The 26,557-nt window shown below is 41.3% G+C and overlaps 1 protein-coding gene across 6 annotated transcripts in view; it reads left to right on the forward strand.

Moving 5' to 3' along the window:
* The window catches only part of SCHIP1 (schwannomin interacting protein 1), a 133,241-nt gene that overhangs the window by 53,465 nt on the left and 53,219 nt on the right, over positions 1 to 26,557 (forward strand). Inside the window, exon 1 of one of the 6 annotated variants that reach the window (XM_061637186.1) lies at positions 16,944 to 17,163. The exons of the other annotated variants lie outside the window; for them this stretch is intronic. Within the exon in view, the coding sequence (XP_061493170.1) occupies positions 17,134 to 17,163 (30 nt within the window). The 5' untranslated portion in view covers positions 16,944 to 17,133. Of the gene's footprint in view, positions 1 to 16,943; positions 17,164 to 26,557 lie in introns of those variants that run through there. 6 annotated transcript variants of the gene reach the window in all.

Below are 26,557 nucleotides of genomic sequence, written 5' to 3' on the forward strand. Positions count from 1 at the left end.
CCCTCCCTCTCTCTCTCCCTCCCTCCCTCTCTCTCTCCCTCCCTCCCTCCCTCTCTCTCTCCCTCCCTCCCTCTCTCTCTCCCTCCCTCTCTCTCTCTCCCTCCCTCTCTCTCTCTCCCTCCCTCTCTCTCTCCCTCCCTCTCTCTCTCCCTCCCTCTCTCTCTCCCTCCCTCTCTCTCTCCCTCCCTCTCTCTCTCCCTCCCTCTCTCTCTCCCTCCCTCTCTCTCTCTCTCCCTCTCTCTCTCTCTCCCTCCCTCCCTCTCTCTCTCTCCCTCCCTCCCTCCCTCTCTCTCTCTCTCCCTCCCTCCCTCTCTCTCTCCCTCCCTCTCTCTCTCTCTCCCTCCCTCCCTCTCTCTCTCTCTCCCTCCCTCTCTCTCTCTCTCCCTCCCTCTCTCTCTCTCTCCCTCCCTCCCTCTCTCTCTCTCTCCCTCCCTCTCTCCCTCCCTCCCTCCCTCCCTCCCTCTCTCTCTCCCTCCCTTCCTCTCTCTCTCCCTCCCTCTCTCCCTCTCTCCCCCAAACATGGGTGGCCAAATCTTCTAATGGTTAATAGTCACTTTAATCCCAGGTTCAGGCTGTAACTAAATCCACAGGAATAGTGTGCTAGATTAGAAAAGCAGACAACATGCTGGATTTTAAAGATAGCTCATCTGGGTCCTTGACTGCTAACATTCCAAATGTTGATGAAGTGCTTTGCTGGCTCAAAGCTCAGGTGAGATCTTTTGCTGCTCTGTAACGTTAAAATGGAGAAAGAAAGCAAAGGTTTGCATTTAATGTATACAGAGAAGGTGTTTAGTCATTTAAAGCTAGCATGCTTATCAAACTAGGATAAATCAATGATAAGCTTACTAGTATTCCCCCCCCTTAGGAAACAAGCAACTTGCTTAAGCGCTGTATTTTATTGCTGTGTCATAGGGACCTCTAGTGATTAAAATTGCATTACATCCTTTGATGCTGGAGGTGATACTGGTGTGTCTGACTTCATTCTGACCATTTACAATTGTCAGCCTATTTTATGCAGCAGCATGAACATAAGAGAATAAATTAGTGTGCAACATATTGACTTAATTATGTTGGGTTAGTATCTGAAGATGTTCTTTTCTCTTCCTTTATTTCCATGCAAGTTCTTTCTATCCAGCTGACTCATCCATTGAATTAATTCGCTTTAATTATTTTATTTTGTCTTGACTGGAGATAATTAGTGCTTTTCTTAGGAGCATGGAGGGAGATGCACGTAGCCACTGGAGAAGGAAATAAATCATTTTATTCTGCTGTTGCGTTTCCTAGGGAGGACCCGTGGATGTTGATTAGTCAGCATGAATACACTTGACATGCTGATGCCTTTGCTCAGTTTAGGCATTGTTTGCCTTTCCTTTTAGTATGATGATGTGGCTCATAGGCAGCCATTCTGCAACATGCAAGCCAGAAGCACTGAAAGCATGGTTTGCAATGCACCTGAGCAGGAGGAGGAGGACCTGCTAAAAACATACCAGCTGTTCATATATTTATGTCTTCCCCCTCCCCTTCTCTTTACTCCCTGCTTAGCAGGCTTAATATCCAAGGTAAAGGGAGCTCCTGCATTCACGTCTGTGTAGAGGAAAGGAACATGGAGAAGAAGGTATTACTGTGTGCATGTGTGTAGGAATGTTTCCAATATCATCATCATCAAATTTACATCCCGCCATTGCTCCCAAAAGGAGCCGACGGCAGCAAGCATATTCCTATAGTCTGCACAGTGGCTTTCCTTTCCAGTACAGTTCTGCTGTCTGCTTCCCTAGAAGACTAGAGGCAAAACCACTGCAAAGCACATATTAGTGCCACTATCTTATGCATTGGACTGACATATAGCCCACATGCCGAAAAATGATGGCCACTATCGGCATTTCTCAAAAGTTTCTTTTTTAAAAAACAAAGAAATGAAGTCTATATTTGTATTCATAACAGCTTGCAAGGGCGCAACCCATGTAGGAGGCATGTGTGCCAGCTACGCCCCCAACATTCCTGCACATTCTAGCTCCACTCTGACCTTCCCACATTGGGCAGGAAGATCTGATGAGGGATTCCAAGCGCATGAGGCTGAATCCACTTAAGATTCCCAGTCATGGGGAAGAGTCTAAACACGTCCATCTGAATGTGCTTACAATCTCCCTTCAGACCTTCATACTCAATGTGCAAAGATAGGAGTGGAGGTTATGGGGGTGGCAGTATAGGGATGAGATTTACAAGGATGTTGGATGTAGGGCTGCACATGTGCCCTCATGCCTCCTACACAGTTTGTGCCCCCAACACATTTTGTGTCCTCACATGCTCTTTTGAATGCCTGAGTGGGACTATATATGCTTGGGGATGGGAGACTAATTAAGTCTCTGCTATAGCTTTATTCACACATATCATGCATAGAACCTATGGGTGTATAAGTAGCAATGGGGTACCAAGCTTCCCCATCCCCAAAATTACACACACTGCTGGACACACTCCATGCATTCTTAAGAACATAAGAAGAGCATGCATAGGTTCTCCACATTCTGTAATTCGCGAGTAAGCCTTATGTTTACAACTTTTAACATGTAGTCATGTTTTGATATAGGTTTAGTCTAACTGAAGCTGTAAAACATTTCCTTGTCTCAAGACATCTGCCCACCAACTCTATGATGTCAGTCTTCTTGGTTACTAATTTCCTGACAGGCATGGTGACTTACTCAAGGCCATAAGCAGTGGATCTCCCACTTCAGCTGATGCGGCTCAAGCAAAAGCTTTTTTCAGGGTGGATAAATTGGCGTTTTGTCTCGGAAGAACTGACTCAAACTTTTCCATTTGCTTTGTCAACAGTTGCTAATGCACCTCTGCAGGTCTTTACTAGTGCAACATTCTGTGGTGAATAGGCCAAAAGTCTTAAGAACCACCTTTTCCCTCCAGCTGCAACTGGTATTTATTTTTCATTATTAATTAATTAATTTATTAGATTTATATCCCAGTAGGATCTCCTTCCAGTAGGAGCCATGGGCAGCTGGTACCTTGCCCAATCACTGTTGCTTCATATGGTATGTCTCCAGAATAATGGTGCAGTGGTGTTGAGAATGATTGATGCTTCACTGTTGTTGGAGAAGCAGAGCTTTTTTAGCACTGACGCAGAGGGAACGTGTAGAACATAGAAGCAATATTTGGCAGCTTTCACCATGGAAATTAAACATATGAAGCAGCCCTTTGAGACTTCTACAAATAACCCCTCCACCCATTGTCTGCAATAATAAACATTTATTGGGTCTATCAAAAGGAAAGTTCCCTAAATAATCCCCAGACAAAGATGATCATAGAAGGGTACAGAGGCAAATATGTTCAGTAACAAGCCCAGCAGCGTGTTTTGGGCCAAAGATAGCCCTTCGTCAGGGGAATAATGTATTTAGAAGCATGTGAGCTGGGTAACGGGGGAATCAATGAGAAAACATGTTGTGCTCCACACTGGAATGCCATTTATTGTCAGGTTCGTGCTTGTGTAAATCCTTGAAGCAATCTACTTAACTTTTCTTCTGCAGACAAGATAGTGATTTTGCAAGGCATTCAAAACAGCTTTGTGCGGATTACGATAAATCCACTGGATAAGTATCTAATACTTTAGCAATTCATATAGTTCTAGTTAGGAGAACAAGGCTGATATCTGACAAGAATTGTGTTTTGTGGTTCCTTTTGAAAAATATTTTTATACATCTTTTGCACAGAATATGGACAGATAATAAATTACCTATAGTTCACATGCAATTAATTCCATAGTCTTTCACCTCACAGAGCCGCAATTCCCAGAGTTCCCTGGAAGAGGGATTGATTGACAAACCACTCTGAGAACTGTCGCTCTGTAAGGGAAACAGGGATCTTCTGACAACTCTCAGCAACCTTAACAAACTACCCTTCCCAGGACTCTTTGGGGGAAGCCATGACTGTTAAAGTGGCATGATCATATTTTAAATGATGTGGCCTAAGTACAAAATTCTGCCCAGATACAACACTCATTGGATTGCCTTGGGCCTGTCACGCTTACTAACCCAAACTTATCTTAAAGGGTTTTCTGAGGCTAAAATCACTGGGGGAGGGGATCATGTGGCCTTGGTGTTCTATTGCTAGTTCTTGTAATGCTTGTTTCATGAGGCAGATGCAGAAAAAAGTGCATGTATCCTTGCTGTATGGCACATGAGAGGCTGTGACCCAGTCAAGCTTAATTATACAGGTTTCAGGAGGTCCAAATCACCTTGGTACATCACACTTGCAAGACAGACTGGTGAACTAATTTTTGTATATGTAGCAAGTCACAGTCTTTGCTTCTGAAGGAGACGTTTGAGCCCAAACCTGTGAACTTACCCAAATCTGCACATCACAAATAACATGATTCCATTTTCCATATTTATATATTTTTTCAAAATTTTCATCTCCATCCTAATCAGGCTTACTCAGAAGTATGTATAGGGCTGTGTCCTACTAACTCATAGGAGATTTATTGATATTAACGGGCATGACTAGCTTCAGCCTGTTCATTTTAGTGGGTCTACCCTGTGTATGATTTAGCTGGATATAAATCTCTTTGGAGAATTTTTGTTGAAGCTTATTGTAAGTATAACCTGCAGCATCAGGCGAATGGTCCATCTGTTCCAGCATCCTGTTTTCACAGTAGCCAACAAAAGGCCTATGGGGAAACTTGCAGACAAAATCTGAGTGCAACAACGCTCTCCCCTCTTGTGATTGCCAGCAACTGATATTCAGAGGTATACTGCCTCCATCAGTGGAGGCAAAACATGCACTGTGTGAAGCAGTAATTTCTTTTGTCTGTCCTGAATCTCTAACATTCAGCTTTATTAGATGGCCCCAAGTTCTAGTATTAGGAGAGAGGGAGAAATGCACAGCACTTGCCAAACTACTAAAGGATTTCCAAGAACCATGGGGTATATTCAAAACTCTTTACAATGCTTCAGCATTATTTTAAAAAATAAATTAAATCTTGTGGCTGTGCATAAAAATTAAGGTTATGCTCCCACTTTTAGCCTTACAACTAAACCATGAGCAAAAAGAACAGCATATTTTTTTTCCAGACTGTTCCACAGATACACTTCCAAGTTCCTTGAAAGATATCTCTGTCTCTTGTTTAGAGAAATAACTTTCCTCTGGCGTTTGTGGAAACTCTAGCCTCTGGCAGTGAAAAAAGGATGACTAATTATGGGCAGGTATGCATAGCAAGATGTAATATGTCATTTGTGTGAGTAAGGGCTGGGTAATCATAACTGTCTCATAAATGACCAGCCAGTGACTAATTTCATTACAACTTCTATTACGTGTTATTACAATAAAAGAGATTGGAGCATAGATTTCTGCTTAGCCATAGAACAACTGATAATTTTGATGTTTTAATGTGTGTGGGTTTTTTGCAACCTGCTTAGAGCTTTTATTGCAATCAAGTGATACATAAATATTGTGAAATAAATAAAGCCGGGACAGGGAACCTGTGGCCCTGTAGCTATTGCTGCACTCCCACCTCCATAAGTTCCAACCAGTATGTTCAGTGGTCAGACGATGGGAGCTGTAGTCCAGTAACCTCTGGAAGGTTAAAGTTCCCTATTCCTGGGGTAAAGTATGGGTGTATGCTGCAAACCTAGAGAGTGGAACCTTATCTTTGATGCTAAAATTAATTGGAGAATGCTGCCAACCCTGTATCATTATGAGGCCAAACATGTATTGATGATATGCTTGAAGAATATCTCTGAGCTGTGAGGCTCTGATCTGGACTAAAGCATGTGTGGAGCCTCTGATTAATATTCTTGCGACATCAGGTCCTCACAGCCGGGAACCTGATCATAGGATCTCTCGCTCACATTCTTTATTTATGTGTTTGCTTCACATACATACTGCCTTTCTACCAAAGCACTCAAGTCAGTTTACAGTTTAAAACTATGTACAAGATACAACATGGGCAGGGAGGAAGAATAAAAATTAGCAAAATCCAGGTACCCACCTATCAACATTATTATTATTACAGAATAATAAATACTATATGCTATTTAACGTCAAAGTAGGCTTCTAAGAGGTTTACAAAGTATAAAAAACAGTTACACAGACATTATTTTATTTATTTATTTATTGTATTTGTATACCACCCCATAGCCGAAGCTCTCTAGGCGGTTTAAAGCAACTAAAAACACCAAAAACACACATACAGATTTAAAACACATCTTTTAAAAACAATTTAAAACACAATTTGAAACAATTTAAAACAATTTTAAAAACACATGCTAAAATGCCTGGGAGAAGAGGAAAGTCGTGACCTGGCGCCGAAAAGATAACAGCGATGGCGCCAGGTGCACCTTGTCAGAGATCACTCCATAATTTGGGGGCCACCACTGAGAAGGCCCTCTCCCTTGTTGCCACCCTCCAAGCTTTCCTCGGAGTAGGCACCCGGAGAAGGGCCTTAGATGTTGAGCGTAGTGTACAGGTGGGTTCGTATTGGGAGAGGCATTCCATCAGGTACTGTGGTCCCAAGCCATGTAAGGCTTTATAGGTTAAAACCAGCACCTTGAATTGAGCTCAGAAACATACAGGCAGCCAATGCAAGTGGGCCAGAATTGGTTTTATATGTTCAGACCATCTGGTCCCTGTTACCAATCTGGCCGCTGCATTTTGCACAAGCTGCGGTTTCTGAACTGTCTTCTTCAAAGGCAGCCCCACATAGAGTGCATTGCAGTAATCTAACTTGGAGGTTACCAGAGCATGGACAACTGAAGCCAAGTTATCCCTGTCCAGATAGGGGCGCAGCTGGGCCACCAACCGAAGTTGGTAGAAGGCACTCCATGCCACCGATGGTTCTAGGAGAACCCCGAAGCTACGAACCTGCTCCTTCAGGGGAAGCGCAACCCCATCCAGGACAGGTTGGACATATTAAAATATAAGCATCCATACTTAAAATAGACAATAAAAAAATCTGATTAAATCAACACAGCAATTAAAACAAGAGCAACTTCTGGAAGCAGTTTGGGGAGTGGAGAAGCCAAATAGTTATTTGTGGCAGTCAAGTTGTTGGAAAGAGCCTGGATGTCGGACCGCTCTCTCGCTGTCTGATGCCACAAGATGGAAAGGCTCCTGGTGGGTGGTCCTGGCTGAGCCAATGGAGAGGGTTTTGCTCCATAAGGGAAGCCTCCATACTCCAAGCTTTACTGAATCTTAAGCATGTCATGAAAAGGAGGATGACACAGTACAGGGGCCGTGAGTTAATATAAGCACAGTATATCAAGTACTATGTGTTTGCTAGGATCCTACTCTATACTGTAGTTAGCCTGATGTTTAAACTAGCCCTGGAGATAAACTTTCATTCAAATAAAATTCAGCATTATTATGCATTCCCTCTCTCCCCTCAAGGTCACTGTTTTGCCTTTTAAGTAAGGAAGAGATACTGTCTATATCCATACAAGTAAATATTACTCAATTCAGTTTACTAGCCAAGCAACATCCATGATTATTGATGCCTCAGTACTGGTTTTGGACATCAGAGAGAGGGAGCAGGATGTCCCTGGGCCTTACTGTGGAAGCCTATTGCTTTTTGGCAAAGTGATTGATGGGGCTAAAGGTGAAAATGGGCAGAGGCAGGAATATCAATGTGACCTTTGCAAAGTAGGCTAGTTTATAAATACACTTGCAACTGCTCCCATTCCTTAGCCAGACTTATATATATAATGTATAACCACATATATGTACATATAACCATTCTGAGGTTTTATTACAATCAAGTGGTATATACATTTTGTTAAATAAAAACAAGTAAGCAAAACTGATGATTAGAGTTCAAGGGCACATTCCATTTTGGCAAAAGCACTAAAGGAGGACTTGAAGCAACGCTGGTGAGGGGTGTTGCCTGGGGAAAGAGGGCGTGGCCTGGAGAGAGTCCCTCGGCCCGATAGAGAATCCTCAAGAGCCACATTTGACCCCCAGCTCTGGGGTTCCCCACTCCAGTATATAGGATCAGTCCCCTGCAAAGTGTACAACTCTTTTTTTTTTCCAGCTATGCCATTGTCAGAAATTACATTCTGACAACTGTTTTTTAAAAGAATGTCACTGGTACTAAAAAATTGACATCCAGAATTTTAAAGTACAGTGTATTGATTACATTGTTTATCAGTGCCTTTTTGACCTCAAATAGATGAACCCATTGTTGATTTTCTGAATAGACATCTGCCTTTTCCCAGTCTGTTTTCTTATTGTTTAAAGGTAAAAACTGAATTTGGTATTCATAATCAGTTACAATAGGAAATTGATGCTGATGTGTAGGTCACAGGCCTTGAGCTTCTAAGTGAGGTTCTCTCCTAGTTTTCATTCCACGGTAATGAAAGGTTAAGTTATGCTACGACTGTCTAGATATTTGAAAGGGAACTAATTTCTCTTGAGCCCTCCCTTGTGTGGAGTGTTCCTACAGGCGTTTAATAATTGCTGCATGTTAGCTGCATTCACTAAAGCTATATCCCTTCTTTTCCCTCTCAGCTGCTTAGAGGATTAAGAGTTTCACGCCATAGAAATACCTGAAATACCAGGATTGGGTGTAACAGTGAGCCTGCAGGGCTGTGAAACATTCCAGCAGGCTTGGTGAATTCAAAGCATGTGTGAATTTAAGCATTAAAAGAGTGTTTGTTTTTACTCGCAGCCCATTATTGCTCAAGGAGACAGAGATAAGAATATGTATTAGCTGAGGTCTTTAAGGAGGGCTGACTTCTTTTCCTGCTTTATAAAAGCAGGCATGGTTAGCAATCATTTCTTTCCTGTAAACTTTGATATCCCACCTCTCCTTAAAAGGACATAGTGACTGAACCCCACCCCCCAATAAACATTAAAAATGTCAAGAGTTAAACATGGCACAATAAGGCATAAATAAAATACCAGTAAAGATAGCAGTCAGTATAATTCAGACCATGGTATTCCCAATCCCTATGTATGGATGTGAAAGTTGGACAGTGAAAAAAGCGGATAAGAGAAAAATCAACTCATTTGAAATGTGGTGTTGGAGGAGAGCTTTGCACATACCATGGACTGCGAAAAAGACAAATAATTGGGCATTAGAACAAATTAAACCAGAACTGTTACTAGAAGCTAAAATGATGAAACTGAGGTTATCATACTTTGGAGACATCATGAGAAGACATGATTCACTAGAAAAGACAATAATGCTGGGGAAAACAGAAGGGAATAGAAAAAGAGGAAGGCCAAGCAAGAGATGGATTGATTCCATAAAGGAAGCCACAGACGTGAACTTACAAGTTCTGAACAGGGTGGTTCATGACAGATGCTCTTGGAGGTCACTGATTCATAGGGTCGCCATAAGTCAAAATCGACTTGGAGGCACATAACAACAACAACAACAAAGAGAGCAATAAACAGGCAATAAAGGCAATAAACTGACGGCAGTAGATAAATGGTCATAATTAAAGTGACCCAATGGCTGAATAAGATGGTGAGCAAGTTTATATATCTTATAATTCAAAAGCTCTACTAATGACAGAAAGTCATTGAAGAGTGGTAAGGTGGACCTCTTCAGAGAGAGTTCCAAAAGCTAGGCAAAACTACCAAGAATTAGGATGGCCATGTGTCCTACTTGATGGAGAATAGTTCCCTATTTGAAGAGCTGTCCAGTTCAAGTTCTGTTTAAAGATAAAGAACCACAAGAATGCAGGAGGGACCTTGAAGTTGCCCATCAACAGTTTAGAGCTGTATGTTTAGATGTGATATATTCTTAATTGTGAATATTCATGAATTGCTAACCCAAAAGCTTCAACATTTACTTTTCATCTCTTTGAGTATTCGCCTTTGCTTGCACTTTGCTTACACTTGCAGGCCAATCCCATCTATGTTTAATTTGGAAGTAAGTCTCGTTTGGTTCATTGGGGCTGCTTACTTCCAAATGTGTCTAGGATAATAGCCTTATTCTTCAAATAAGGGCTCTTGCTTACAGCCAAGTGAGACATGTAATGGAGAGTTGTGAATGCATCTTCCTCTCTTTACAATTTTTGCAGATAATAGCTACAGAGAGGTATAATCTGGGTCAGGATTGCAGTGTAGAGGGAAGGAGAGTAACCCTTTCTGCCTTTCTTTCCTGATGAAAATGCCCTTCCTCTGTAGTTTCTATTTGTCTTGGTAGGAAAAACATACATATTCTTTACATTTTTTTGCTGGGACAAATAACAGCTTTGGGGATAAGACTGTAATCCTCCATGCATAGAGAGACAGTTCTTCATGCTACATCAACCTAACAAGTCAGTAACTAGGGTGAAGCAACAATAGCCACAAAGTATCAATGTGGTAACAATGCTAGACGTAAATTGCTGCACTTTAGGTCACTTTAGCCTACATATAAACAGCGGGTGAATTTTGTCATATTAACCACATGGTATGTTGTTTGTACTAAGCCATGAAATCCAGCCACCACAATTGGACACAGTGCAGACTACAACTGTGCCACTAACTTGGTTCACAGATAATGCTAGACCGTGGTTTGTTTCACTAAAGTGTGGTTTGTTTCAATGCCTGAACCCAACCCAGCAGACTAAACTTTTTTCGTCTTTTGGAAACAAACCACAATATAAAGTCATGGGTTTTTTTGTTGGCTTATGAACCACTTCCTTCAACTGTGGTTTGGCAGCATGTCTGAAATCAAAAGCCTTGTTTAACCATGATTTGTTTGGCCACCCCACCTCAGGTGCTTAATAAGCTTCAAAGGCCCAAGGCAAGAGCAGCTAGAAAACAAATCAAGCTTTGAAGAAACAAGTTGTGGCTTGTGTGTTTGTCTGTGAGAGGGCTACATGTATGTTGAATAAGCCATGGCTTGGTATTCTGTGTGAATGCATTTATTTATTATTAATTTGTTACATTTGTATACTGCCCTTCTTTCCAAAGGAGCCCAGGGAAGCAAACATCAAAATGTTAATACAATTTAAAATAAAATGAAGCATATTTAAAACAATGAAAGCCCCAGTCAGAAAGAAAGAAAGATCCCTAATGCACAGCTGATACCTCCAGAAAGTGAGGCAAGCCATACATGATATTTATTATGTGAATTGGACATGGATGACTTTTGCATAGACTTTAAAAAAAAACTTTTAACCATTTTTAATGCAATGCAAAAAGAAGTAAATATCACAGAAATTTCAGGAGTGACCAACAATGTAGAATGAAATAGGTTGTATGTTGTGTCTTTCAATCCATCATACATAAATTGTATACAAATTCACATGTGTAATCCTTTCTGTTCGTTTAAATTAAAACAAGGTAAATTTCTCTATTTTTTTACCATCATAAATCAATACAGTAGGGCCCCATTCATACGGCGAGTTAAGTTCCAGACCCCCGCCTAAAAGCGGAACTCTGTCAATAAAATGGCACCCGATGCCCAAAAAATGCCGTAAAAGCAGAACAAATGCCGTATGAGCAGGGCCTTACTCTAATTGAAAGCTGCTGTATTAGCGGAACGCCGAAAAGCAAAACGCCAAAAAGTGGGGCCCTACTGTAAATGCATATGTATACTACTTCTTTTCTTATATTTTGATACTTATTGTTATATATTATCCAGCAGTGAATTAATGTATCCCATTGTTCCAAAGAGTATTGTTTGTGATCCAGTCTTCTCAATTATTTGAAATCTTTTACATTACTGTCATATGCCACACATTATTTAAACACTCATTTGGCAAGGGCAATAGTCTATCTCCCTACACACGTAGCCACCCTAATTTTTAGTTTGTAAGTCCCAAGATTTGTGATCAGGATTTTGCGCATTTTAGAGATGGGAAAACATGTTGCAAAAGTGACAGGAAATGCATGTGGCTTTCTCCCTCTCTCCGAATATCAGATGCTGAGGACTAACAAGGGTAATGCTTTTGTTTTATGGGCCTTGCTTCTGAGTTTCCCAGAGCTACTTTGCTGGCCACTGCTGAAAACAGACTGGATGGAATAAATACAAGATTTCCAAGGCCACAGACTAAAGTACAAGGGAGAGATGGGGTTTAAGCCTCAAAACACCAAATCACTCTTTGAAAACAAATGATGTTTTGCAGGGGGGAGAGAGAGTGCGCAATTAATTTTCCACACAAATACCAGCCCAAATTATTTATTTACCCCCATTCCCCAACTAATTTATTTGTTTATTATGGTCACAGACCCAATCAAATAAAATAGTCAGTAAAACATCAGAATAATTAAGATACAGGAATATAAAAGTACAACACAAAAGAAAGAAATAGCAGTTAAAAGAGAAGAATCCTCTTACGACTCCTTTGGACAGAGAAGAGGAACTTAGCCACTGACCTGTTATAGACTGATTAAAATCAGCTAAGAAGTATTTTAAAAACCAAACCAATGGCCTGCCAGGAAAGTTCCTCATAATTGGGCCGAGTATATTGCGATCCTCCCTATAAAAATTACATACAAAAAAGACATGAGTCAATGTTTCAACTTCATCGCCACAAGGACACAGCCGGTCTGCATAAGGGGTACCTTGGTATCGTCCTTCCAAGAGAGCAGAAGGGAGACAATTAAACCTGGCTCTGGAGAATACATGCCGATACTTAGGAATAGACAGATTCTCCAAATAGTTAGCATGTTTGGGGAACAGGAAATTCAGACCAGGATGGATAGGGGAGCACATTTTGCAAGCGTTTGGTGCTGAAAGTTGAACATCGATATCCCTAATTCGTCGGTTTACAATTTGGCAGTCCTGAAATTTTGTGCAAGGATAAAATCAAAAGAAAAACCTAATGAATGCAGTTTAACAATAAAAAATGTAGACCAAGAACTGGTGAAAAAACCTCCTTTTCCCCAATGTACACTGTGTTGTGTCAATAGCAGCCTTATATGTTGCCTGTGTATTATGCAGATTTGTCATGTACATCACATATAGATAGTATTTTGCATGTACACATACAAAAAAGAAAAAACAAGGCTTACCCAAAGTATTTTGCTGCCTGGGGCAAACGACAAGACGAAGTCACACACCCCACCCTCTGTTCTACATGCAGAAACAATCTGAGTGCTTACTGTGCCACTGGTGATGAGCCAGCATCCCCAACCATGCCTGAGAGCAACAGGGTAGCTTAGGAGGCTCAGGGGATGGGATGCCTGCTGCTGCCCTCTGTGTCTGCTGCCTGATGTAGCCAAATCAATCTGCCTAACAGTAGGACTGGCCCTGCAATATCTTTATCAAGACCCAGCATCCCCAATACAGTAATTTCCTTTTTGTCTCTTCCTGCTGTTTTTTTTGGGGGGGGGGAAGTTGGCTACTTTTTTGCCTGGGTTTTATTTGTTTGGAGTGGCGGGTATAGGTGTTCTGGCGGGTTCTAAGCATCAGATTTTTCTTCTGTAGGATTTTTTTTTGTGGTGCCCATGCCAGTTTCTTAAAATACCAGATGTACCCTGTGCCCCAAAAAGGTTAGGAACCCCTGATGTAGCCAGTTAATTTTGGTCAGAGGCTTTTGCTTAGTAGTCCCGGACATTCAGTTGTGGTCTTTCTTTAAGGTCCAGCATGTGCAAATGCCTTTTCACATAGTTTATTGCTGGATTAGCTCCTGAGTGCAACCCATCTGAATTGGCTTGTCTCATTTCTCTTCAAAATAAATTACAAAGGCAACCCATCCCTCATGGGCATCAAGAGAAGGAATTAGCTATTTTTATGGGCTGTTTTGTTGTTTTGCACCCTGTCACATCAAAGCTGTATCCAGCAAGATGCAAGCAGATATTTGTTAGATGTAGAACAGCTCTGAGTCACTTCAGTTGTTGATAAACCAACAATGTGTGAAGTGAAGAATAGTTTTGTTGGGATTTTTAAAAAAACATAGCTATATTTGGTATGAAAAGGTTACATAACACCATTTTTTTTAATTAAAAAAAATTGGGACGGTTCTTTTCATGATGTGATTTCTGGCTTGTTTTTTCATTGATTTTACACCAGCCTTTGTCAACCTGGTGCTCTCCAGATGTTTTGGGCTATAGCGTGGCTTCCTGTTTGGATGATGGGAGTTGTAGTCCAAAACATCTGGAGGGTGCCAGGTTGGCAAAGGCTGTTTTACAGCACATATAGTAGATATTCAGTGTACTTAAAAGAAAGATCTAATTTGTTCCTTGAAAATAAATTCTTTATAATGTACCTTATTAAAAAAAAAAACTCTAAATACAAAAAACTTACTTTCATTTTTGTTTCATGATTCTCCAAACCAAACAACAGAATTTTCCTGCCATTTTTGCTTCAGGCAATTTCCTTTACAGGGAAACAGTGATCTCCCTCCCTCTGGCAGTTCTGTTTTTAAAACAACATTCCAGACAGTATATTAATTAGCTCCTTTAACAGAGATGTCTGGATTCCACTTGCCTTTATCTCTTTCTTTCCTCTTGCACTGCAGAGCTTTTATTGTCTGGGTGCATAAGAGAGGTACCTTTGTGAGATCTTTGACTCCAAAGCAGGGGAGCATAAACATCTGGGAAGTAAATATATAGCTATGCAGATTGTCTTGCTCACAGATCTGCAGCATACTTCTTTGTGTATCAGACCCACTGATTTCAGTTGAACTCAATTCTTGTAGAGTAATAGGTTGCCCTGTTGCTCTCACTTAAACACACTTAGGCCCATTGACTATGGAATGTAAAAAAAAAATTACAATAAAGCATCACACTGCATTTTCTCCAGTTTACAAACCTATTGTCATTATTGAGGAATAATCCCTCTGCCCTTGCCAAATAGCAGCTGGGCTGTTCGAAGGAAAGGAGGAAAGGTCTCCAAGAGACTAAACAGCAATGACAGCAGAGAGGCCCTATTTATTTGTTAATCAAATATATACCCCACCCTTCCTCTCAAAGGAGCCCAGGGCACCATTTTTAGGATGTAACCATTGTGTTCTGGTTCAGTGCCAGATCCCACAAAAAAAAAAGACGGCTGGTCAAAGGTTGCTGGACCATGGACAGCTCCAAGTGAGCAACTTGCTCCAACACAGGTTGGAGGCAGTCAGACTTTTTGTCTCCAGAGTAACTCCTCCAGGCTCCACCCCCTTGAGAGAACTTCAGAGCCTTAAAGGGCCAACCATTTGGCCTGAAGACGGGCACTCCTCCTCCATTCCACAGCCTTCCTCCTTGCATACTCCCTGCACTGTCAGACTGACAATGCCAGTGGGAGGCATCTGGTTCCTCAAGGAAAGGTGTCAGTGAGGGTCCAGGCTCTGACTGTATAGGTCCTGGTGGTCTGAGAAGTTCCTCTAAGAGTTTCTGCCCAGCAGCCTCAGAAGCAATGATCTTCCTATCTTCAGCAGTGAGATTTGAACCCTGACTTGCCCCCACTTTTGGTGCCTCTACAGCCTCTGACTCTGTGTCCAGATTACTTCGAGATACAGGAGTCATGACACCAATGCTAAACTGTGGTTTAGCACAAGGGTGGCTAACCTGTGGCCCTCTGGATGTTGTTGGACTGCAGTTTGCACCTGCATCAGCCCCAGTAAATATGGCCAGTGGTCAGGACGCAGAGCTTGGAAAAGTAACTTTTCCAAGCTCTGGATGGGATTTGAAGTCCAGCAACATCTGAATGGCCACAGGTTAGTCACCCTTGGTTTAGCTTTACAGTCATGAGCATCAGCAAGCCTCAGGCCCGTGTTTTCCCTTTGAAACAGCCACAAGGTGGAGATTGGAAGCTTTAGCTTCTGCTTTCAGACTAACCGGATTCTTGTTATGTCTGAACTCTGGTTTGTTGAAACAAGCTGGGATCACAAACCACTGTTTGATCCTGGCTTGGTTGAAGAAACTAGAATTTAAGCTAACCGGAGTCCTCTGTGTTTGGACATAACAAAAAACTTTGGTTACTTTAGAAGCAGAAGCTAAAACTTCCATTATCCTTGTGGTTGTGTTAGAAGAGGGGAGGGGAAACATGAGCCTGAGGCCTGCAGCAGCTCATGCACATAACACTTAAACATGATTTAGCATTATGTCCAAACTGGCCCTGTGAGCCTGGTAATACCTGGTTCCTGCTTTTCTATCTGACTCATTCTGTTGAGATAGTTGGGTGAACCATGTATGGAGACATTTGAGTACCTTCTGATCTCCAGATCAAGATACTCTATTTTTTTCCTCCCCCCCCCATGCACGTGATATAGCTGTTGTCCAATCAAAATATATACTTGGGGCAAGAGAGAAAGACAACTCAGATTTTTCGGAGCCAACATTAATTCTGCATTAAAGAAACTATCAAAATGATACCAACAAGGATATAAAATACAAATGTAGTTAAATTTAAAACTGCATGCATTATTAAACTAATAGTATTGTACCTTATAGTTGCTACGGATCAAGCAAGACAAGTTTGTCAAAAATTCCACCAAGTTTTTAAAATATTAGTAATAAGTCTACCACCAAGTACATATTTCTGATGGCTATTGAATGATTTAGTATCTTGGCTACTTGTTAGTAAAATACATTATTGTTTTGTTGAGGCAAATATCAGGAGGTTTTGTTTACATCTGGAAAAGTTGTTCATTGTTATAATGCTACTATGAACATGTTTTTTCTGCATATTTCTGTTAAAATATAGGGTAATGTATTTGGTGGTTTATAAAAATGTTGCTGGCTTTTTAAAAATAAGCTCCTAGTACAGATTCAAAAATGGTGTTATATGTATTGTCAGCATGACTGCATGGAGAAAAGCGGTAGCAGTTGAAGGCAATGCACTGATCTATCTTTCTGCTTTCCCTTCTCTCTTTAATGAGGACTAGAATGTTTCCACATCAGCTAACTGCCTTCATAAAGCACCAGAAGGTCACACCAGCATCACACTGATCTTTTTCTTTTTGTCTATAATATAATTGGCTGATTGTGTTAGTGATGAGTGAGCACCCCCCCTTCCCCCAGAACAGTCTTACATGTTATTAAACCTCATTGCTGGTTCCCTGAGGAGAACTGCTCTGCTGCACTCCTCGCTAGCAAAGGCAGTGCCATTGCGCAGGTTGAAACGGCAGAAACAGCATCCATTTTAATCTGCGGGAAGCCTCTCGGCTTACAAGGGCGTTCTTTTCTCCTTCAGATGCTGTAAAATTTAACTGTGCAGCTTCTGTAAACATTCTTGGCTCTCAGTGTCTGCTTTCTGTATGATGCACTGAGATGGTACACCAGGAAAACTGTTCATATCAGGTAAGAATTAAAGCACTATCCTTTTTGGAAGAGAAGAGGCCTCCCTTTTTGTTTTATTTCTTTTTCTTTCAATGCAGCAGGTTGCTTCTTTTCAGCTTCTGTAAAATTGGGTCACCTTCTAAATGAAAGGATTTCTGGGTTGAATTTGTTGTTCCCTTTTCAGTGCATCTTTTAAGGGGTACAATGAGCAGAGCCGACAAATAATCCTTACTTTGCTTTAAGATAGTGGATTGTTAAGCACCTATTGCTAAGTCTTTATATGTGTGTGTTTGTTTTACTGTGAAGAAAAACAGTTCCATATATCAAATGACAAGGAATCAGTTCCACTTCAAAAACAGAATTTTCATCAGCATTTTACTGACTTTAAAAAATGGAATAGATTTTGGTTTATGCTATTTAATAGATGATTATGATATTGTGGGGAGGATGTTAAGAGAAAATGGTTAACTGATGGAGTATAATTGCGATTAAAATATGTGAAATAATCTAAATATTAAATTTCACTTGTGAGTACAGTTGTTCAGGGTATGTTTTGCTGTGATGATGTAGAAATTTACATGTCTGATGTATGCAGTTCAGTCTATTTTTGTTGTTGTTCTTTGGAGTCTCAATCCAGATATTTTGTTTTCTAGATAGCACATAATTCAGTATGCTACCTCTGGAAATACTACTTCTCTGTTTTAGATTCTAAAAGATGCTCCTACGTAGAGGGATTGATTTTCAGATGCTGTACGTTTACTGTATATATGGACATGTCAAGAAGCAAAATATTGACTGTATAGATTCCAAGCTGTTGTGAAAAATGGTATCCTACCATCTTACATAGTTTCACACTGCTTTAACATGACTGGTTTCCTATTCCAGCAGGAGTTATCCATTTAGATTCTGGTCAAATTGGTGTGATTGGCAAGGGAGGTGGGCAGCGGGGGGGGGCATGGCTGGGGAAGATATGCCATTTAAAATCTATAGTTAAAGCAATATATAATGCCAAACAAAACGCAGAATGTTATACTGGTGTCAATAGTAACCTGAGTGTATGCTTAGAATGAAGAGGTTTTTATATGCTTGACCCCAATGTTTAGCATATATATTCCCGCTCCCATCTATTAAATGTATTGAGCTGGATCCAGATGACATTGTCCCATTGAAATCAATAGGATCATGGCAAATTTAATTCCTGCTGATTTCAGCATGACTAAAGTGTGACTAACTTCGTCTGGATCCAACCCATTTTATTTTTGCTGCTTATGCAATCAGGAATAAAATACATTTGTAGAGAAGCCAAATATATTGACTTTACAAGTTTACAAAAATGTGCAAGTATTGTAGGAAAAGAGATGAACCAAGAGAGGGAAAGTTGTTCCAGGGGGCAGATCTAACAGCACGGCTGGTCTGTGTGTTCCTATACATCATGAAGGTAGAAGTACAATAATGCAAGTAAGATAAACAGCTGCAGTTTTTTCTTTTATGAGACTTAAGACTTTCCATTCAAGTGACCATTCTAGGATAAACTTTCCCCCTAATTTTTGTCTCTTTCCACTTGCATTTCTCCAGTTTTTTTATTTCTGCATATTTTAGCCCATGTGCCTCTTAGTAAAAGCACTCCTTTGGTTTGACACCTCTTGGCATTTTAATAAATAGCCCAGTTGCTGTGTCACAAAGAATGCTTGGACAGTCACATTTTGTAACCTGGCAGAGGTTAAAAGGTTGCCCATTGTTTCTTTTGAAATGGAAGTCAGTTCCTTGGCAAGTGTGATTAAGAGAAGGTACACTGAATGCCATCGAGAGTGGTTTCTGATATTGGAATGGACTGCTTTTTGACACATCCATGCATTTTATCTGTGTGATCATAACAAAGCTCCACTGTTATGTACTCACTGAGTTCTGCGTATTAGCATGTGAAGTCTTTGTAAACAAAACAGTTGCCTTTAAAAGGGGGGAGTCTTGGGGAAAACACCTCATTAGGGTGACACAGTTCAGCAAAAGCAAAAACCCATTAACTTTGAGGTTCTATTTTTAATCCGTCCGTGATGTGGAATCTATGGCTTTGGCATCAAACTGGAAGCGAGAAATGATTAGATTTCAGCAGGCCTGGCTGTAAGGGCAGTTTCCCTCAGTGGGGGATGGGAAAATGTCAAGGGCTGCTGCCATCGTCACTAGTGCCATCTGTGGTTAAATACTAAATAATAAATGACTTGTTTGCAACATGCTGTAAGCTAGATTGAAGCTTTTTAATTTCCCTTAGCAGAGAATATCTCTCCATTTTTTAGGGATATGCTGTTTAAATATTAGGCTTCCTGTTTCCCTTTCATTTAGAAGAAAAGTGGAATAAGGGCATTCCTACATAATATTGTTTGGCCCATAATAATTGTGCTTGCTGCTGAGTGCACACTTGACAAGGAACTGCAGTGAATCCTGCCACTCTGTGCTGAGTATGTCTTAGCTGTATAAATCCCTAGGTATATACGCTTTAAAAAATACAGCAAGTGAACTGACCCTGAGGCGGGAACTTCATAGGAAATTTTTATAAAATTATGAACAGGGTGGAGAGGACGCTGGAACTACAGATCACCAAGTGAAACTATTGGCAGTTAAGGGCAAACAAAAAGGACTCTCCCAAAGATATGTAATGGTCTTTAAACATTAGAGCCAGTTTTGTATGTATATGGTGGGTGAACGTGTGTATTTATGTGTTTTTGTTTTTAGCAGAATAACAAATACAGTAGTCCTAGCTACTGTATTTAATATGGCTACAAATACAATGACGCTTGCTACTTAAAATGAGAGCCAGTATTGGACTAGGGCCTGGGAGACCAGGGTTCAAATCCCCATTCAGCCATGAACCTGAGGGTGGACCATGTATGCTATCTTGAGCTCCTTGGAGGAAAGTTGGATATAAATGTAATAATAAAATAAATGGAAATTCTAGCTACAGATGTAAATTTTCCACAATATTCTGATGCTAAAACTATTGACAATAAATTATCTAGCTGCATGTATAAAAAGCCACTCTCCATATCTAGTGATGTACTCTGTGCCACCCTGGGCTCCTGCTGGGAGGAAGGGCAGGATATAAATCAAATAATAATAAATAGTGCATTAGTTTGGCCAACTTAAGGAATGAAACCTGGGGCAGAGGTATGAAGATAAAGGCTGGATAAGCCTCAGCAGCCTCATTTGTGTTGTGTGCAACAAAGGGCACAAACATTGTGGAGCAAGTGTAGTTTCCAAATCGCATGAAATACTCTATTCAGCACTGGTTGGGCCGCATGTTGAGTACTGCGTCCAGTTCTGGACACTGGCTCTAAGATTGATGCAGACAAATGAACAGATTCAGAGGAGGGCAATGTGGATGATCAGGGGACTAGAAATAGCCCTATGAGGACAGACTGAAATAACTGAGCATGTTTAGCCTTGAGAAGAGAAGACTGAGGGGAGATACAATAGCACTCCTCAAGTACTTTAAAGGTTGTCACACAGAGGAGGATCAGGATCTCTTCTCGATCATCCCAGAGTGCAGGACACGGAATAATGGGCTCAAGTTATAGGAAGCCAGATTTCAGCTGAACATCAGGAAAAACGTCCTAAGATTAGAGTGGTATGACAATGGAACCAATTACCTAGGGAGGGGGTGGGCTCTCCAACACTGGAGGCCTTCAGGAGGCAGCTGGACAGCCACTTGTCAGGTATGCTTTAATTTGGATTCCTACATTGAGCAGGGGATTGGACTCAATGGCCTTATAGACCCCTTCCAACTCTACAGTTCTATGATTCTAGGATTCTAAGACATTGCAGTCAGCAAGAGGAGGGTTAACAGTCAGCACCCACATAGTTGATTCCCTGAACATGCTCCTTTTGTTCATTACATTTATAGAAACATAGGAAGCTGCCTTACATTAAGTCAGGTCATTGGTCCATCTAGCTCAGAATTGTCCACACTGGATGGCAGTAGCTCTCCAGGATTTCAGACTTGGTCCTCTCCCAGCCCTGCCTGAGAATGTCAGGGTATGAACCTGGGAACTTCTGCATGTAAAGCTGATGCTCTACCACTGAGCTGTGGCCCTTCCCTGCTTTTCTTTCTTGATGGACTCAAGACAAAGTACCTAGGGTTCTCACGCAGGCAGTAATCAGACCCAGAAGACCTGCTTAACTTCAGTCCTGCTGAATCATATCAAACTCCAGCATCCTGTTTCCAGCAGTGACCAGCCAGATGCCTCTGGGGAGCCCACAAGCAGGACATGAAGGTAATAGTGTGTGCCCCCACATCACCCCTGTCAGCTATTCATAGATTCATTGCCTCTCATTCTAGGGATTCCATTTTAATTGACAGACCCCTCATCTGTGAATTTGTCTAATCTCTTTTATAAACATCTAAGCCACCTGCCATCATCTCATCATATGGCAGTAAATTCTATAACTTAATTATGTGCTGTGTGAAGAAGCGCTTTCTTTTGTCTGTCCTGAATCTACAGCCAATCAGTTTCAGTGGGTGACTCCTATTTCTCTCTCTGTGCTTTCTTTACACCTTCCATAATTGTATGGAACATCATTCCCAGCGATGTTTGTCTGGCATCATCTGTGTGGCTTTTTCAGCACCTAATGAAGATTTTTCTGTTTACCCAGGCTTTTTGAAAAAATGGATGCAGTCCAGACTTCTCAGTTTTCAAATATGTGTTTTAATTTTAGGGGTGCAGTGATTTGTGATTTCTGTTGTTGAGGTATTTATGTAGTTTTGGGGCTGTATTCAGTGCTGCAGCTCCATTCACATAACGGAACTACTACTTCTTCTGTCCCCTCCAGCCAGGATTTTGGGGACCGTTGAGGGGGAGGGAGACAGGAAACAGATGTCTCACGGCATGAGTGGAAACAGTTGATTGCAACACTTTGATTTTGTTGTCATTATCATCATCATCATCGTTACCCACCCTTCACCAGCAGGTCCCAGAGCGGGTTGCGGCAGTTTAAAATTCAGTATTTACAATTAAAACAAATTGCAATCACAGGAATAGGGTGGGTCCTGAAAGCATGCATCTCAAGTGCCGAAGATGGTACACCTTTAGCATTCACCGAAAACTACAGCAAAGGTGCCATTGGGGAGGGGATTTCATAACTTAGGGGTTGCCAGGGGGAATGCCCTCTCACAGGCCACCATCGCCAAACTTCTGAGGGTGGTGGGGCTACCATGAAGGCTCCCCTGCTGATCTTAACACCCAAGAGGGTCTGTGAGGAAGGAGGTGGTCTTTCAAATATTTGGGGCCTAAACTGTTTAGGGTTTTAAACATTAGTGTGAGCACCTTAAATTGAGCCTTGGAATGAACTGTATTATAACAGGGTTTATATGGGTTCTAAAAGCAACAGAAGGGAGAAGAAAAAGAGGAAGGCCTAACAAGAGATGGATTGATTCCATAAAGGAAGCCGCAGAGCTGAACCTACAAGATCTGAACAGGGTGGTTCATGACAGATGCTCTTGGAGGTCACTGATTCATAGGGTCGCCATAAGTCGTAATCGACTTGAAGGCACATAACAACAACAACCCAGCCGGTAGTCTGGCTGCTGCATTTTAGACCAGTTGGGGTTTCAAAGTCGACTTCAGGGGCAGCCCCAGGTAGAGCGTATTGCAACAATCCAATCTGGAAGTTACCAGAGCATGGAGTACTATGGCCAAGTCATCTCTTTGCAAAAAGGGCCATAGCTGGCAAAACAGCTGGAGCTGGTAATAGGCACTCCTAGCCACCAAGGCCAACTGAGCCCCCAGTGGCAAGCTACAAACCTGCTTTTTCTAGCATCCCCATTAAGAACAGTCCCTCTTCCCATCTTCTGGACTCAAAAACCTGGAACACATAAAGCCTCTGTCTTTTCAGGATTCAGTTTCAATTTATTGGCCCACATTTTCTGTTTAAATTGTTTTACTTAACATTGTAAGTTGCCCAGAGAACTTTAATTATCATCATCTCCAAATGCTTCAGCCATTCTTCATAGGGAAAAAGTTCCAAGCCCCTGATCATTTCAGTTGGCCAATTCTACACCTTTTCCCAGGTCTACAGTATCCTTTTGGGAATAGGAGCAAGCTTTCAAGATTGTACAAAGTATTTTGAATGCGGTGTACTACAATCATGCTGGCCATTTTGGGATGTATCCAATAAAGTTGTCCCATTCGTGCAAGGACTTCCATTTATGCAGAAGAACTTTCCCATCTTCTCCTTCCCCCGCCCTCCAAATCAATTGTTTGTTTTTCCCCCAACTCTGGAGCCCAGTTGGAGGGGCAGGGAGAGGAGAGGGAAGGGGAAGGTCTGTTGCGCAAGTGGAAGTCCTTCCACAAATGGGACAACTTCACTGGATACAACCCTTTATTTTCAATCCCTTCTCCCCCCTCCCATTATTTTATTTGTGAATGTAACAGGAAAAGCAAGGAAAAATAATTAAAGAGCAAAAACATCCACTCTTCTGATATTAATAATTAAAATATTGCATCATAAATAAAAAATATTCCACCAATTCTTATTTAAATGTATAAATCACTGTAGGCAGTCCAGATGCACAAATAGGTAGCTAAATGAAATTGATTATTAGTCGTGGATTCAATCATAAAAAGGTTCAATCTGTTTCCAATTGTGCCCAATATGACATTTGCCATTTTCACACACACGCACTGCACACTTGAGTTGATATTTTCATTTCCTTGCAGTCAGAACCAATTCAGAACCTTTCAGTATATACGGCCCCATCAGCACTATACATTTAAAGCAGTATCATGTCTCTTTAAGCAGTCATGTCTTCCCTCAAAGAATCCTGGGAAATGTCATTTGTTAAGAGTGCTGAGAGTTGTTAGGAGGCCCTTATTGTGATTTTTAGTTGTTTTTAACTGTTGTAATTATGTATTTTAAAGCTGTTGTAACCCATTCTGGGACATTTGGGTGAAGGGCAGGTAATAAAGGTTGTTGTTAATAATTTTATAATAATTAAAAATAATAATAATAGTAATAATAATAATTAAAAATAACAGTAACAATCCCCTCATAGAGTCACAATTCTCAGAGTGGTTTAACAGTGAATCCCTTTTCCCAGGGAACTCTGAGAATTGTAGCTCTATGAGGGGAATAGGGGTCTCCTACAACTCTCAGCACCCTTCATAAACTACATTTCCTGGGATTCTTTGAGAGAAGCCATGACTGTTTAAAGTGTTGAACAGAGCCGTATCTGGGCACTTATTAGACAATTACTATCCCATAAAGGAGAGAAGGGGAGTTGCTTGCTTCCCCCCTCCATTGCATCCCCGTTGACCTCATATTTAGGAGAAGAGAGGAGCTTTTTGTATGTGTACATACACAGGCTCCCCTTACGATTTAGAACACTGCATGATCAGGCCGTTAAATCATGTCAGAAGTCAGCATGTGCAGAGAAGGCTCCCCTGAAAATGAAGACAGCAGAGGGTGAGGCCATAAATCACAGCCCCATTCTCCCCATCACACAATGCCAATTACATGTGTATCAATGCCCGATGACATAGGACAGCCTTTGCCACTCACGTGCCCTCCAGGTGTTTTGGATTACCACTCCCATCAGCCTCACCCAGCACAGCTGGGGCTGATGGGAGTTGTAGCCATAAACAGGCTCGAGGGCACCAACTTGGGGAAAGCTGGCACAGTAGTTGTCCCAATGTGCGTCATGTACTTTTACTGGAGTTCTTGCTGTTTTGTCCAGTTTTGGAGAGATTATTTTGACGCTCAGCACAGTCTGCTTGGGTTTATGCATGTGTGTGCGCGCGCACTCTCTCTCTCTCTCTCTCTCTCTCTCTCTCTCTCTCTCATGGGGTGCCAGGTCAGAAGCATCCCTAACCCTGTGATTTCAGGGGCAGGCCCTAGTGAAGTCATAGGGGCAGGCCCTAGTGATGTCATTAAGCATGATACATTAAGCATCAACCACAGTTGCTTGAAACATACAATTCCAACAATATTTCTCTGATTGGAAATTAAGATACAAATCTTAGCTAAAAGATGGAGCCTGGGTAGGAAACATTTAATCTAGCCTACTTACTTCTGGCAAGAAAGGTTTAAGTGCCCTCAGACCAGGCTAGTCACCAGAAGGCCTTTGTAGGAAGAAATGAGCCTAGTGTTGTGGAGAAGTTGGATGGGAGCACTCAAGAGTAAAGATGGATGCTCCTGAAGGCTACAATTGTAAACAGGCTTACTAAGCCCCATAGAATTCAATAGGACTTACTTCTGAGTAGATATGGTTTGGTTTGTGCTGTTGGTAAAGCTTGACTAGGCGTCCTCTGGAAAGATATCCATATCCAAGCAGGGTTGGCAACCCCCTTCCTGGAATGCCTGCTCCTACCTTTTAACATGGCTGCTTCAAAAGTTTTTACAGGTTTGACCCTTCACTTCAGAAAGAGGTTTGAGAAATGAGTAAGAGTAAGAAGATTCTCTACCCTTTTCTGTCTACCCTGTGGGCTGCTATAAACTCCCTTTGACAGCCAACCCAATTGCAGTGAGTAATAACTGCCAGAGAGAAAACACACATGGTTTGGTCTACCTTCACAGGCAGCAGCTTGGAAACAACAATTGCAGCCACACTTCCTAGTATGTGAATTCTCTTTCACCACTATTGGGCAAGAAACAAACCATCATGCAAACAAATCATGGGAACTGTAATTTGTTAAAGATGGTGGGAACAGTAACTGTGAGGGGGGAACTACATTTCCCAGAATTCTTTAGGGGAAGTCATGCACTTTAAATACAAGTTGGATATGCTTTAAATGTATTGTGTGGATCTACTTAATAAACTTTGCCTGTGTGTAAATTGTTTTAATTAATTTTTTAAAATGGAAATGAGCTATAAATTTTACTGGGTGACAATGGGCTATTCACCATTTCTCAGCCTAATTTGCCCCTCAGGATGAAAACAACAGAAGGGAACCATGAACGCCCCAAGGAAGAAGCGCACACTTAAAATGTAGGAGAAGTAATGTACAACTATAGTGTGAAATCAGATATTTATGGGGACATAGTATGAAGAAATATTTATATAAGCATGACTGTCAAAGATGGTTATTATTTACACAACCTGTAAAGATATTTGTAGTGCAATCCTATGATAGTTTACTCAGAAGCAAGTCCCAATGTATTCAATGGGGCTTACTCAAACAGGAAAGTTTGCACAGAACTGCAGCCTCAAGTGATAAAGAACTTCCAGATGTTCAGAATGATGCCACTTTAAGCTGTTTTGCGACTGTTTATACTTGTTTTTATGGTTATTGGATTTTAAAGGGATTTATTTCTTGTTTATATTCTTCTTGTGAGCTGCCTTGGTTTTCCAATCGCGTGAAGTACTAGTTCCCCTTTATTCAGCACTGGTTAGGTCTCATCTTGAATACTGCGTCCAGTTCTGGTCTCC

The sequence above is a fragment of the Rhineura floridana genome, chromosome 7 (genome assembly GCF_030035675.1).
Source record: "Rhineura floridana isolate rRhiFlo1 chromosome 7, rRhiFlo1.hap2, whole genome shotgun sequence".
Taxonomy (NCBI): Eukaryota; Metazoa; Chordata; class Lepidosauria; order Squamata; family Rhineuridae; genus Rhineura; species Rhineura floridana.